The 14,963-nt window shown below is 35.9% G+C and overlaps 1 protein-coding gene across 1 annotated transcript; it reads left to right on the top strand.

The window, feature by feature from the left end:
- The first annotated feature begins 1,186 nt into the window (after nucleotides 1-1,186).
- On the top strand, nucleotides 1,187-2,696 carry LOC142233836 (uncharacterized). The gene is made up of 2 exons (XM_075304891.1): nucleotides 1,187-1,271; nucleotides 1,477-2,696. Exons 1-2 carry the CDS (start codon nucleotides 1,269-1,271, stop codon nucleotides 2,374-2,376), a joined length of 903 nt encoding a protein of 300 aa, XP_075161006.1. The 5' UTR covers nucleotides 1,187-1,268; the 3' UTR covers nucleotides 2,377-2,696.
- Nucleotides 2,697-14,963: the final 12,267 nt, after the last annotated feature.

Here is a 14,963-nt window from a genome sequence, read left to right on the forward strand (position 1 = left end):
TCTTTTTTTGGGGTTTGGTCGAAACTGGGATTGTACACATGACGCTTTTATACGCAAGTCGGGAATGCTAACCAGTGCACTAGGTTAGCTCCGTTTTTCTATGTATATGTTATAACTAGCAGTTCGTTGCGATCGTATGATAAAATTGGAAAAGGATTTTCTTGTAATGATTTCTAATTCTAAACAATTCCATAAATTTTCCTGTTTTCGTGTGCCCGCATATTGAATGACATCCCTAAAGTGGAATCATTGAGATCGTTGGATCAGATTATGCGAAATTAAATTAAATTGTGAAGAAATATTTCATCATCGACTAGCTAAGAGTTAGAAGATGTTAATCCAGCTAATTTACATCTTTTTAAAACATCCAGCTTTTTGTTTCTTTTTTTGGAAATAAGTTAGAACTCAAGTTGATTGGCCAAAAGCAAATTTAAATTTCTAGCGATGAGAGAAGCAAAATGAAATTTAAATGATATTCAGAATCAGAATTAGAATCTAAGTCTGAGTTTGAATTTTATATGAAATGTAGTTGTGTGACTGTGTACTGGAGAATCTGAAAGCAGAATATTTTGTTTTTTTTTTTTTGGGGAGTAGTTGGTTGAATGGTGGACTACTTGTTCTGCGTGACTGAGCCGGTTGGATGGAGTGAGCACACTACGCTGTTTCTTGGGTTGGGTTATAGTCACTTACTTACTGTGGTCGTCGTCATCATCATTATCAATATAATCATTCTCACTAGCAGAGGCTATAAGCGAGATCAGCCATCTTTGGCAGCAACAGCAGCGTTTAGCGAAACAGGGCATTAAGCTATGCTTGACGTTGACCAAACTTCTTTGGCGCGTTTGGTGTGGTAGGAGAGCAAAGGGGAGACATTGCTATGTTAAGAATTAAAAATTTGCTGATGATGATGAACATCGTCGTTATGAAGATTGTGGTCATTTCCATCAAAAACAACATTTAACATTGTTGTATTCTCTCTCCATGATCTTGGCCGGGTAATGTTGATCACCAACATCATAGTCGTGTAGCCAACATGTTTTGTTGTTGGTGGGTTTTTCATCATGTTTTGTTTTTGTTACTTTTGTCGAATGCGACAAGTTCTCATGTTCTCATACTGTAACATCCTTAGCTCGATGGTTTACTCTTCTTTGGAATATTTTTATTTTCGATTGATATAAATAATTTCGCAATCGAAATTTCAAGCACAGTCACTCAGCGACATTCATTCAGTGGATAGTTCATCTAATCGAATTAGCAAACAAATAAAAATGGTAAGATTTGCATAGAAGAAAGCCAAGTGCAAGAAGGATTAAACACAAGAGCTGAAATCAAGAAGAAAAAAATGGATTATTCTTGCTTTGATTTTCATCAGCCTTGTAAAAGCGAATCGAAAAACAAAAATGCCCATATGGATTATAAAATATCATAAATGTGAATTAATTTCCATGTGTTATTCTTTTATTGGTGAATTTACAGAAAGTTTTACTTGTTTTGGCCTTAGTGGCATACGTCAGTGCTGATGTATCGCACTTGTTTGGCAGCAGCAACAATTTGCAAGCTGATGGTTATCATTATGATCCCCCAGCACCCGAAAAGGCTTTCCCACCCAAGCCACAGCCACCAAAGCCCGCTCCACCAAAGCCCTCTCCACCCAAGCCAACTGTGAAGCCTGCTCCTCCAGCTACAAAGAAGGAAGATGGCTATCACTATGATGCTCCATCTAAGCCATTCCCACCACCAGAACCAAAGAAGGATTACTTGCCCCCCGTAGTGAAACCAGCCCCACCAGCAGTGCCCAAGACTACCCCCAAGCCCAAGCCAACCACTCCTAAGCCCAAGCCAACCACCCCCAAGCCCGTGAGCAAGGAATATTTGCCTCCCGTAGTCAAACCAGCTCCTCCAGTAGTGCCTAAGACCACCCCTAAGCCCAAACCAGCTCCCACCAAGGCCCCCGCCCCTAAACCCCAACCACCCAAGCCACAACCCACCCCAAAACCAGTCAGCAAGGAATATTTGCCTCCTGTAGTTAAGCCTGCCCCACCAGTAGTCCCCAAGACCACCCCTAAGCCCAAGCCAGTTACTACCAAGGCTCCTGCTCCCAAACCCCAACCACCAAAGCCAGTCAGCAAGGAATACTTACCCCCTGTAGTTAAGCCTGCCCCACCAGTAGTCCCCAAGACCACCCCTAAGCCCAAGCCAGTTACTACCAAAGCTCCTGCTCCCAAACCTCAACCACCCAAGCCACAACCACCCAAGCCACAAGCACCCAAGAACGAATACTTGCCCCCAGTAGTCAAGCCTGCACCACCAGCACAACCCAAGAAGCAAGAAGGCTATGTTTACCCCAACAACCCCCAACCATCCTTCACCTTCTAAACTTGAATCTGTGAATGCTCGCTATGGTTTAATTAGTTGAAACAAATTTATTACCTTTATTACATATATAGTTTAAGAAACTGTTTTTTTAATACATATATTTAAAAAAAAAATCGAAAACCACTGCCATATTGTTTGATGTTAGACAAAATAATTGTTTGATAATCAACTTAAGAAAGTGAAACAACCCAATCATTTTTAATATGTAACGACCCAGATTTGATACAAGGCTCTAGTTTGATGGTATCTTTTCTATGCAAAGAACCATACAAATTAAAATTTGAAAAATATTGAAATAAAAAAAAAAAATTAAAAAAAAAGGATTTTTTCTATTTATTTGAAAAAAAAATACACTCCTCTAAAAAAATTAATACCAAAGTTCATCATGAGCTGAATATACTAAAAACAAAAAACTATTTATGTCTTAGAACTTTTTTTGGTAATTTGGAAAACGTCACCAAGACTAGATCTACTGGTTGTCTATTCAAACTTTGGTGAAGATTATTTTTCTGTCGCTGGTGATGATGGCATCAGCATCCAATTCTGCTCTACGACGCGTGTTTAATTAGCTCAACCAAGTTATTGCATAATTTTTTGGCAAAGCAACAAACAACTTTTATTTTGTTTCCATAAAAATCCATTCCCCTAGGAAACAAGTTTTGAGATTGCATTGTTGGCAATCTCTCAGAAATTGAAAGAAAAGTGAAAGGAAATAGGAAACATATTAAAATTATATTCTAGTAGCCAAACAAGACCCGCTACGCTTCGCCTTGCTGATTAAGTTGAAACTGAAGGACTTTTCGTTGTTATACGATATCTTATTTACTACGACTTAATTTTTTTGGAAAAAATTATATCTAGCACAATTTTATATCCTTCGGAGAACGTTACGAAAATAAAATAAATATAGCGTATATTTTAAAATTAGTCGATTCGGGTTTAACATAAAAGAAATTGTCTAAAAATTAGTTCAACGATTAATGGGTATTAAGGAAAATTCTAAAGCTATCCTCTCACACAGAGTGTTACCCAATTTTTATTGCAGAATCGCCTTCAACGTAATTTTTAAATTTCTTGGCTGTAATAGTATCAGCAAAGAATAGAAATAAGTTGGTGAAGGTAAAACAACTAAGAACTCCTGTTTCACCACATAGTCTCCTAGTAAGTGTATTTAAAGTTAAAAAAAAAATCGGAAAATTTAAATTTTCATCGATATTCGTCTATACTTCCCTTTTATGGCAAATCTATTAACATTAGTCGAATTTTAAAGAAGTCGTACAAGGGGAGTTTCCTCTCCCCGCCCAGATATTTAAAAATTGAATAAATATATAACAGCTCCCAATCTTACGTATAAATTTCAAGTTACTCGAAGGGAGTACTGTTGGAGAATTTGTAATAGTTCTTGTTAATTTCAAGCTACCGAAAAATTAAGATGCCTATTTCAACGGCAAACCAACCTACCACGTTCGCTGTAAATTGTCATTATATAGGAGAGAGCAATTATATAAAATCTCTTAAATAGAGTTAAGACTCACGCACAATTGTTTGTAATTGAAAATTTCAACTCACACACACTCACGAAATTAAAATTCGTTCGAAGCTCTTTTAAAGACTGAGACTCACGGAAAATTTCAATTCACGCATATTCACGATCAGAGGAAGGTACTAACGCACAGAACAGATTTATATTTGCGTGAGTATTTTTCCGACCAGATTATTTTCATTACTCTCACGTGAATCATGAGTGTTAGGCGCACACCTGACTGTCAATATCATAGAAATCAGGCACGATTTCCTAAAATGAAGCACCGATTCCCTGTTGGGTAACCCCATATACCTTCCTTGAAAATTTCAAGAAAATCGGAGCACTTAAGTTCAATTTACTTTCCGTACATGTATCGAAAAATGAAGAAGCGGATTATTGTTTCAAGAACACACTCAACTTTCCCTGAAAACAGCAAAAAAAATACACAAAGAGCGTTAATTGTATTTTCAAAACAATCCGGAAAAGAGAAGGTTCCGTCTCCCCGACCTGATACCGAAGAATTAGGTATCCAAGAGTGATTTTACAACTTCCCCCAACGTTTCCTAAAAATTTTAATTAATCGAAGATGTTTAGTGTTTTCATTATATCTTTAATATTAAATGAAAACATAAATGACTTAACTAATAACTCATTTGTTTTGTTGTAATTGGTTTATTCTTTAATCATTATTGTTGGTTTGATTTCAGGTTAATACCACGCGGTTACTAAACTACAAGAGTAGCTTATTGTCAAATCTATTTGGGCAAAGCCCTATAGACCTCGGATTACCATATTCCTCATCACTAATAACTTAAGCTCAATTTTTAAGACGTCGGGTTAAGGGGAGGAAAAAAATCAAACTATATAAATAACAAGTATATACGGCCGTAATTTCGGCCGGGCCGAATCTAATATACCCTCCACCATGGATTGCGTAGAAACTTCTACGAAAGTCTGCCATCCACAATCGAATTAATTGGGTTGTGGTATCTTAAAACTTCTTAACATCGTTTCCTAATTTGTGAGTTAGCCCATACGTGGTATATATATTAGACAAAAAAGGTATGTATAGGTAAATCTACAAATAATTACGAATCGATAGATAGCCAAAAATGAAATATGGGGGTCGCTTATATGGGGGCTATATACAATTATGAACTTGATACGTACCAATTTTTGTGTGATTGGGGATCGATTTTTCTGAGGGCTATATATAACTATAGACCGATATGGGTCAACTAGGTCCAGACACGGTTGTTAACGGCCATATACTAGCACAATTTACCAAATTTCAACTGACTCGGATGAAATTTGCTCCTCCAAGAGGCTCAAAACCAAATCTCGGGATCGGTTTATATGGGTGCTATATATGATTATGGACTCATATGGACCACCTTTGGTATGGTTGTTACATATCATATACTACCACCACGTACCAAATTTCCACCAGATCGGATGCATTTTCAGCCGTATCGGATGAAATTTGCTTCTCTTAGTGGCTCCGCAAGCCAAATCGGGGTATCGGTTTATATGGGGGCTATATATAATTATTGACCGATGTGGACCAATTTTTGCATGGTTGTTAGAGATCATGTGCTGACTCCATGTACCAAATTTCAGCCCGATCGGATGAAATTTGCTTCTCTTAGAGGCTCCGCAAGCCAAATCTGGGGATCGGTTTATGTGGGGTCTATATATAATTATGGACCGATATAGACCAATTTTTGCGTGTTTATTAGAGACCATATACTAACACCATGTACCAAAATTCAGCCGGATCGGATGAAATTTGCTTCTCTTAGAAGATCTGCAAGCCAAATTTGGGGGTCCGTTTATATGGGGGCTATACGTAAAAGTTGACCGATATTTCTAATTTGCAATACCATCTGACCTACATCAATAACAACTACTTGTGCCAAGTTTCAAGCCGATAGCTTGTTTCGTTCGGAAGTTATCGTGATTTCAACAGACGGACGGACGGACGGACATGCTCAGATCGACTGAGAATTTCACCACGACCCGGAATATACATACTGTATGGGGTCTTAGAGCAATATTTCGATGTGTTACAAACGGAATGACAAAGTTAATATACCCCCATCCTATGGTGGAGGGTATAAAGAACGAAATATGTTCAATATTAATATTAATTGGAACCACCAAGAGAATGTTGCATAGTGTAAAATAAAACACTTCTGATTGTTCTTATAGCATATACTTAGGCAGTTTCTATTGTGAATTGCCACAAATGTGATGGGGATTTAAATTTAAACTAAGAACAGCACAATAAATAGTCATTATTCAATCCAAATTGTGTTTATTTGGCTTTCTAGTATAAATTATAATGTGCTTTACGTTTGCAGTTAATTATAATTGGTTTTATTTGATTTATTAAAGAACTGGAAAAAGTTTGTTCGTTAATTTGTGTATGGTTGTATCATTTACGTAAAAAAGGCTCAATAAACATAATTACTATTACAATTGAATATGAACATCTGTATGCATACAGTAAACAAAAACGATTCAAAGCTATTACATATAGTTAAAAAATATGCCCATCGAATTCAAACAATTCTCAGTGAACTCCAAACTAGATCTTTGTAACACAAATGTGGTTTGTGTCTTAAGTCTTTAGTTTTCAAAGGCAATGACTTTCAACAGTGCTCGCCTAAAACTATGCTCTAATTTTAATTAGCAATTATCTTCTCTATATATAAATGCCCAAATGTATCCTAGGGCTATGAGACTATTTCAAAGTAAATGCTATTTTACTTTAAATTATATTTTAGAAAATATGTGCTGTTTCCAAGTACAATAAACCTTTTGGGAAATGAGTCAAATAAAATAAATACAAATAATTTCGATATATAAATAAGCATTAACCTTTGAAGACTATTGTAGATTTAATAGCTATTATATCATTAGTTTATGCATTATATGTAGCCATTTTAGCGGTGCAAGATACATAAGATTCGGCCTGGCCGAACGCATTGTACCCGCAGAGAAGAAATATAATTGTCACGATCATATACGAAGAGCAAAATAATATGATGGGAGCTATATTGGTGGCGCCGATGTAAAATTTTCACCTGCAGCCATGTTAGCCTTGCTAACATAGTGCTATGAAAAATAACATGGTTCTCATTTAAATGTTATGATGTTGATATATATATATATATTTTTTTTTTGTTAACCCTTTCGACCCTGTAGGCAACTTTTTGTACTTTGAGATTTACTGTCAGTGTTGTTTTAGTTTTTGTTCATAAAACTGTAACGGTATCGAAACACCCAGAGAAGGAATATGATCACCCCAAACATGTTTTAAGAGCAAAATGTTATTTTTGGGTGGTGACCATGTAACATGGTTTTCGCAACCATGTTATTTTATCGGAAATCATGTATCTGATTTCGGCAAGCAGGTTACATTTGACGAGGAAATAACATTTTAGTGACAAACATGTTACATGGTCACCATACAAAAATAACATTTTGCTCTTAAAACATGTTTGAGGTGATCATATTCCTTCTCTGCGTGAAGCTACAAGTGTTCTCTTTAGTTGAATTAAATAACAGCTAATTTGTTTCTGTTGTTGTGCAAATCTGTTTGGTTCTGTTGTAGTACAGATCAAATAAAATATTTATGGAAGTCAAATCTTAGAATTGCAAAACAAAAAACAACAAGGGAGAATTTTTTTAAATTGAAAAGTTGCCTGTGGGCAACTTTGGGCAATTATGGTAGTTAAATTACATATTTTTGGACATAGGACCTTGAGAAAAAAGGTTTGAAAACCATGATATTAAACAAATTTTGAAATTCGATTGGGATGTCCCACTGACGAGGAATGCGGCGATGATGTGGAAGACATATTTGCAGTGCTGAGGAGGAATTTGAAAGGAATCATAAAAAGGGAAGAAGCCATAGCCTTCTTGGCAACATACTTGTGGATTAACACGAATATTGGCGCTTTACTATACTTTGGTTTTTTAGACCGCCAGTTAAACTGGCATGGGTTCAGAACAAAAACAAAACATTTTCGTGAATCACGCATGATTCACGCGAAGCCGTGAATGAAAATTAAACTAAATCTCGTGAATGTGCGTGAACGGGACTAAACAAAAATTTGTCGTGCGAGAGCAACAATCAAATTTTGTTCGTGATTTCCGTGAGTAGAATTTCTCCGAAATCACGCTTACGATTAAAATTCACGTTCACGATCCAATTTACGCTCACGATAAAATTCACCTTCAAAATAAAATTCACATTCACGTTAAGACAGAGACGAAAAAAAATAAAACTCACGAACAAATTCACGTTCACGATTCATGCTCACCGATTTTAATCACCTTCACGGATTTTATCACGCTTAAGATTTCAGTAGCGTCCGTTGTTTGATTGTGAAACATATTTGAATTTTCCTAATGGTTCCGTCATGAGTTATGAATGTTACTTACTGCTCAGTAACTGCAGCGAGTCATGAGATTTGTCGGGAATCACGCCAATTGTCGTTTTCCGAACATTTTTCTGAGTCACGGGATTTGTCGTGCATTAGCGTGCGCGAGAACTTTTCATTTTGTGAATTTGCGTGAACGTGAATTCCTAATTACATGGCGTGCGTGAGTACAAATATTTCTTCGTGAATGCGCGTGAGCGTAAGTGAAATTTCAAACACATATCTAAGTATATATTTACTGTAATATTAAAAAAATTTAAAAAGGAATCCAATAAAACGTAATACGTCTATAATTACAAAACAAACCATATTATAGCCACAATTGCCCAAAGTTGCCCACAGGCAATAATCTCTACCGCTCAAACGAATGGGCGTGGCGACCCAAAATTTAGGCTAGTCGCTTTTTAAATGATTTAAACATGATTAAGAGTATACATTTTTTAGCGTTATCTATAAAAATTCGGGATCTAAAGGGTTAATTACAAGAAATTGGTCAACATAATTTAATTACGGTGTTCGTCAAAAATGGGTTTCACCCATTTAAAAGAACATGGTCACCATTTAGAATGTTACGATCTACAGGAAAATTTCAACTTCCATTTCCACAATAAGTAATCTTTTCATATTTACTTCACACCCATCAAATGTACAAACACAGACATCAGATATCTACAAACAAAAATAAATGGTACAATAAAAAAAGCGGAGCAAAACCAAACACATTTTCAACAACACTTCCCTTCTTTTGTGTTCATATAAAACAACGTTCAAGTCACTTATGAATAAGACATTAAATGGATGTGGTAAACATGTCAAAACATGTTTTCTCTTTGCGTGTAATGAATTAGTTGTTTCGCTTCAATACATCTCTATACAAAGTTCGACTTTCGAAGGAAACAAATGACAAAGTAGATTGGAAGTTTCACTTTTTGCAACTGTAACCACACACAAAGAAAGATTATGGTCACACCAAACATGCTTCAAGAGCATCATGTTATTTTTTCACGGGGAACATGTAACATGTTTGTCGCAATCATGTTATGTTCGCCATTATGTATCTGACATTGGCAAGCATTTTATGTTTGATGAGGAAATAACATTTTTACGACAAAATGTTACATGTTTCCTGTGAAAAAGTAACATGGTGCTCATGAAACTTGTTTGGTGTTGTCATATTCATATTCATATTCCTTTTCAGGATGCAGTTAACCGCTTTCGGCTTGGACACCCTAATATTTCTGGCAGATCATATTTGTCTACATTATGGTGTAGGGCATCGTTAGCAGAAACATTGACCATTTCAGGTTATTGATTGTCGGCATAACACACAGAGACACGTGCGTCTTTAAGCACCAGCTCCACAAAGTATTGTCATATTTGATGGATATCATTACCTCTGGCCATGTACTCTAAATTGCTGTGTTAACCATTATTGCTAGTCATGTTTTTGTTGGCTGAAGAACTTCTGTTACTGCGACCTAACTTTCTGTTATCTCTCTCTTATTTACCTTGCTGTGGCATCAATTGCAGCGATTTAATATTTAAAAAAGTACAAAACAAAACGAATAGGAATGCAGTGTAAAAAATTTCCACAATCCTATGTCCATGGAAATAATTCAACAGTGAATATTTGTTGGGAGATTTTTTGAACATCCCAGCAAAAAAAGAATCACAAAAAAATTGTGAAAATGTTCTTTTTTGATCCGGAAGTAGTGCAAACTTGGCGATGAATTTAACATGCGCTTGTCATAGGACGGATGTCGACCATTTCAAACTTCCAAATTTTTTGCTGGAGCTTTGATAAGCCTCACGACAGTTAATGCCAGACAACCGCTTTTGCTCCGAGAAAAGAAAATATGAGAAAAGAACTTATGTCTGCCGGAGCCGACTATATGATACCACAAACCAAGCCTGCGGACTTCGTATACAACCACAATTGAACATGTTATAAAATAAGGGAATCCAGTATTTTTCTGCAGTCTATTTATTGAAAAACGAGGACCATATTTGGGACTATGTATATAGGGGATCTATATCAAATTTTCATTCGCTATGATATTTTGTTTTGCCAGAAAATAATTTTTTTTTTTGCGTGTACACTCAAAAAACAGTGAACCCATCAGGAAGAAAAATTTGTTTAATTTCTGAAAATTTTGATTATTTTTAGAAAATCTTAACTAAACAGTATTACAAATGCTGACAACACGCCGATATCACAAAAATAAGTAAATGTGTTTCGACAAATTCTAGAAAATTTATTACACAGAAAAAAGTGTCTTGTAAATTTAAGGACCATTTTAACTTCCACATAGTTCAAAAAATTTACTGTAATATAGTTCATTTCTCGTAAGCACAACGAAAATTAACTTAGCTAAAGAAAAACATATAAAACTTTAGTAAATGTTTTTTAGTTCATTAACTACGAAATGGGAAGGATTTTTCCTTAATTAAATTTTCAACAAAGTAGTTAATGCATCGTTGATGGTAAAGGGTGATACGGTCAAAATTTGGTCAAGGGAAAACGCGTGTAAATCGGTGAAATCGTTTATTTAAAAAATCAAATTAAATTTCTTTTTCAAGTTCAATTAGTATAAAATTCAGGAAAAATATTCAGTTAGGCTTTCGCTTTTCCAAATCCGTATTGCCGGGCCTCACGCTTGACACCTGCCATCAGATTTTGTACAGCCACCTTGTCCACCTTCTTCGCCGCAGAAAGCCAGTTTGCCTTGAACTGCTGCTCGTCCTTAGCAGTTTTTTTGGTCTTCTTTAGGTTCCGCTTGACAATAGCCCAGTATTTCTCAATTGGGCGGAGCTCTGGCGTGTTGGGAGGGTTCTTGTCCTTGGGAACCACCTGCACGTTGTTGGCGGCGTACCACTCCATGGCCTTTTTACCGTAATGGCAAGATGCCAAATCCGGCCAAAACAGTACGGAACAACCGTGTTTCTTCAGGAAAGGCAGCAGACGTTTATTCAAACACTCTTTCACGTAAATTTCTTGGTTGACAGTCCCGGAAGCTATGAAAATGCTGCTTTTCAAGTCACAGGTATAGATGGCTTGCCAAACCAGATATTTCGTTGCGAACTTTGACAGTTTTATGTGCTTGAAAATATCTGCTACCTCTCCCCTTCCTTTTGCCGTATAAAACTCCTGTCCAGGAAGCTGCTTGTAGTCGGCTTTGACGTAGGTTTCGTCGTCCATTACCACGCAGTCAAACTTCGTCAGCATCGTCGTGTACAGCCTCCGGGATCGCGCTTTGGCCGTCGTATTTTGTTTATCTTCGCGATTTGGAGTCACTACCTTCTTGTAAGTCGATAGTCCGGCTCGTTTTTTGGTTCGATGCACGGTTGTAGACGATACACCCAGCTTATTTGCGGCATCTCGGAGAGAGAGGTTAGGGTTTCGCTTGAAACTACCGGCAACTCTCTTTGTCGTCTCAGCGTCTTCCGGTTTTCGATTTCCCCCCGATCCAGACTTCCTGGCTGTCGACAAACGTTCCCCAAACACTTTAATTACATTTGTAACGGTTGATTTGGCAACTTTTAGCGATTTTGCCAGCTTTGCGTGCGAGTAGCTCGGATTTTCGCGATGCGCGAGCAAAATTTTGATACGCTGCTCTTCTTGCTTGGACGGCATTTTGACAACTGAAGAGTGAATTCCAAAATTAAAACAGGAGAAACATTCTACACACACACACCTTCAAAATGAGGGGTGTTCAGGTTTTTTATATGCAAAATTGAAAGAAATACATCAAGTTTATATTGACCAAATTTTGACCGTATCACCTTTTAGTATCGTTAAGTTTGCCAAATTTGATTGAAATCGCTTCAGATTTAGATGTGGTTCCCATATATATCTTTCGCCCGATGTACACTATTTAAGTGTGTCATCTTAATATAATATGGCCAAAATACCCAAATTTTACACAAAATTCTGTGATGATATCCCCATATCGTAGTCATATTTTACACACTGTAATACCAAACTTTTCACAGAATGGTCGAATTTTAAATAAAGCTCAGGCTTGTGGAAATATCACCCGAATTGGCCAAATAATATATCACAACCCACAATTGATCACATATCTTGGCGAAATTTGACCAATATCCTTGTAAAATCGCCACTGCTGAGTAGCAAAAATTTTAAATATTACTCAAATTGTCTTATATCTCGAATGCATATGTATATGTTTCATCCTAGGGTGTTAGCCGATTTAATTTGTAATTCTAGCGATTTTGTAGAAGTACAAAAAATTGTCTCCAAATCGTTTCAGATATAAATATTTGTATATAGGTATATAAATTTTGATAATAACTCCCGACAAATTTGAAGAAGTTGATACGGTAACACAAATTTTGGTCTACATAATGATGAAGGGTATAATATAGTCGGCCCCGCCCGACTTTAGACTTTACTTACTTGTTTTAATCGAGCCTTGCGTCAATATAATTGAACTTAGTAACAATAAAATATTTGGAAGCTGATTAGGAGCAGAGCAGTAATGAATTGTCACAAAAAAGCTTGTCGCATTGAATTTTTAAGAATAATTCGAATACAAGTGTAATTCATCTGCAATTTCAAAAAGATATTGAAACTTGTTATACTGTTAACTATTGTTAGTGGTAATTAATTGCTAGTACTCGAAAAATTCAGGTAATGGGAATCACCAAACACTTATGACATAGCTTTTAGCATTTCAACTGCTATATGGAAATTACTTCACTTAACAAAATATTTGCTATTGAATGAAATAACAATATTGAACGTACACAGCGATTTTTGCATATATCTGATATTTGCAGCCTACTGCAATATTTCAAACACTTACTTAAAGAGTGGCGTATTTCAAATTGAAGGCGTTCAAGGTGGTACGGCACGGGGAATGCTGCTTTATACTTGCTTGTGGAATTGGAAAATTGAATGTTTCATTTAATTTGATTTTAATTTAAATAAAATTAAACAAAGAATTGTAAATTGATTTGTAAGTGAAATATATGTCAAGAATCTTTTTTGTTCAAAATAAAACACGTTTGAGATTTATTTTCAATTTTTTACAAATGAGAGCAAACACTTGAGATGCTTAAATCCCACACTCTTCAATAACCATAAAGCATATCGATTTTTTTCTTCTTCTCAATGGCATATCAAAATATATTTAAAATACTTAGTTATTTCTCATGAATTTAGCAATGTTGAAAATTACAGCATAGTTCATACCATAATCATCATTGTGGCGGCATCATTGCCATTCATACTCATCTTCATTTTCTTCAGTAGCAGATCGTAAATAATATACAAACATGTAAAGCGGTAAGAAAAAAAAAAATAAATAAATGAAAACCAAAAGCGAAAAATCTATAAAATTTCATTTGAGTTTACTTTATATATAGGGATGCCATTGACAGCGTGTTTTTAAATTTAGGTTTGTATTTTAAACCTTTTCAACCTTTCTCAATATTTGTAAAAATTTGTATTCCATTTTTTCCCTTCAAATTGCAAAATTTTCTTTAACTAGTAAAAAAATTTAATTATTTCTACACCAAAAACAAAAGTTTATTTCAACCAAATTTGGCACGCATAGCAACAATGCTTATTCTCCTCCCTGTGCAAAATTTCAACTAAATCGGAGTTAAAAATTGGCCTCTGTGGTCATATGAGTGTAAATCGGGCGAAAGCTATATATGGGAGCCATATCTAAATCTGAACCGATTTCAACCAAATCTGGCACGCATAGCAACAATGCTAATTCTACTCCCTGTGCAAAATTTCAACTAAATCGGAGTTAAAAATTGGCCTCTGTGGACATATGAGTGTAAATCGGGCGAAAGCTATATATGGGAGATATATCTAAATCTGAACCGATTTCAACCAAATTTAGCACGCATAGCTATAATGCTAATTCTACTCCCTGTGCAAAATTTCAACTAAATCGGACCAAAAAATTGGCCTCTATGGTCATATGAGTGTAAATCGGCCGAAAGCTATATATTGGAGCTATATCTAAATCTGAACCGATTTCAACCAAATTTTGCACGCATAACTACAATGCTAATTCTACTCCCTGTGCAACCATTTCAACCAAATTGGGGTAAAACTCTGGCTTCTGGGACCGTATTAGTTCATATCGGGCGAAAGATATATATGGGAGCTATATCTAAATCTGAACCGATTTCAATAAAATTTGGCACACTTGACTATAGTACTAATTGTTCTTCTTGTGCAAAATTCTAAGTTAATTAGGGTAAAACTCTGGCTTCTGGGGCCATATAAGTCCATATCGGGCGAAATATATATATGGGAGCTATATCTAAATCTGAACCGATTTGTTCCAAAATCAATAGGGATCTATTCTGAGCCAAAACACATACTTGTGCCAAATTTGAAGTCGATTGCACTAAAACTGCGACTGCATAGACTTTGATTACAAAAATGTGTTCACGGACAGACGGACATGGCTATATCGACTCAGGAGCCCACCCTGAGCATTTTTGCCAAAGACACCATGTGTCTATCTCGTCTCCTTCTGGGTGTTGCAAACATATGCACTAGCTTATAATAATAAAAACAGGTGCCACTTCTGAATAAATAAATTAACACAAAACGCAGTAAATCC

The sequence above is a fragment of the Haematobia irritans genome, chromosome 4, assembly GCF_050003625.1.
Source record: "Haematobia irritans isolate KBUSLIRL chromosome 4, ASM5000362v1, whole genome shotgun sequence".
NCBI lineage: Eukaryota > Metazoa > Arthropoda > Insecta > Diptera > Muscidae > Haematobia > Haematobia irritans.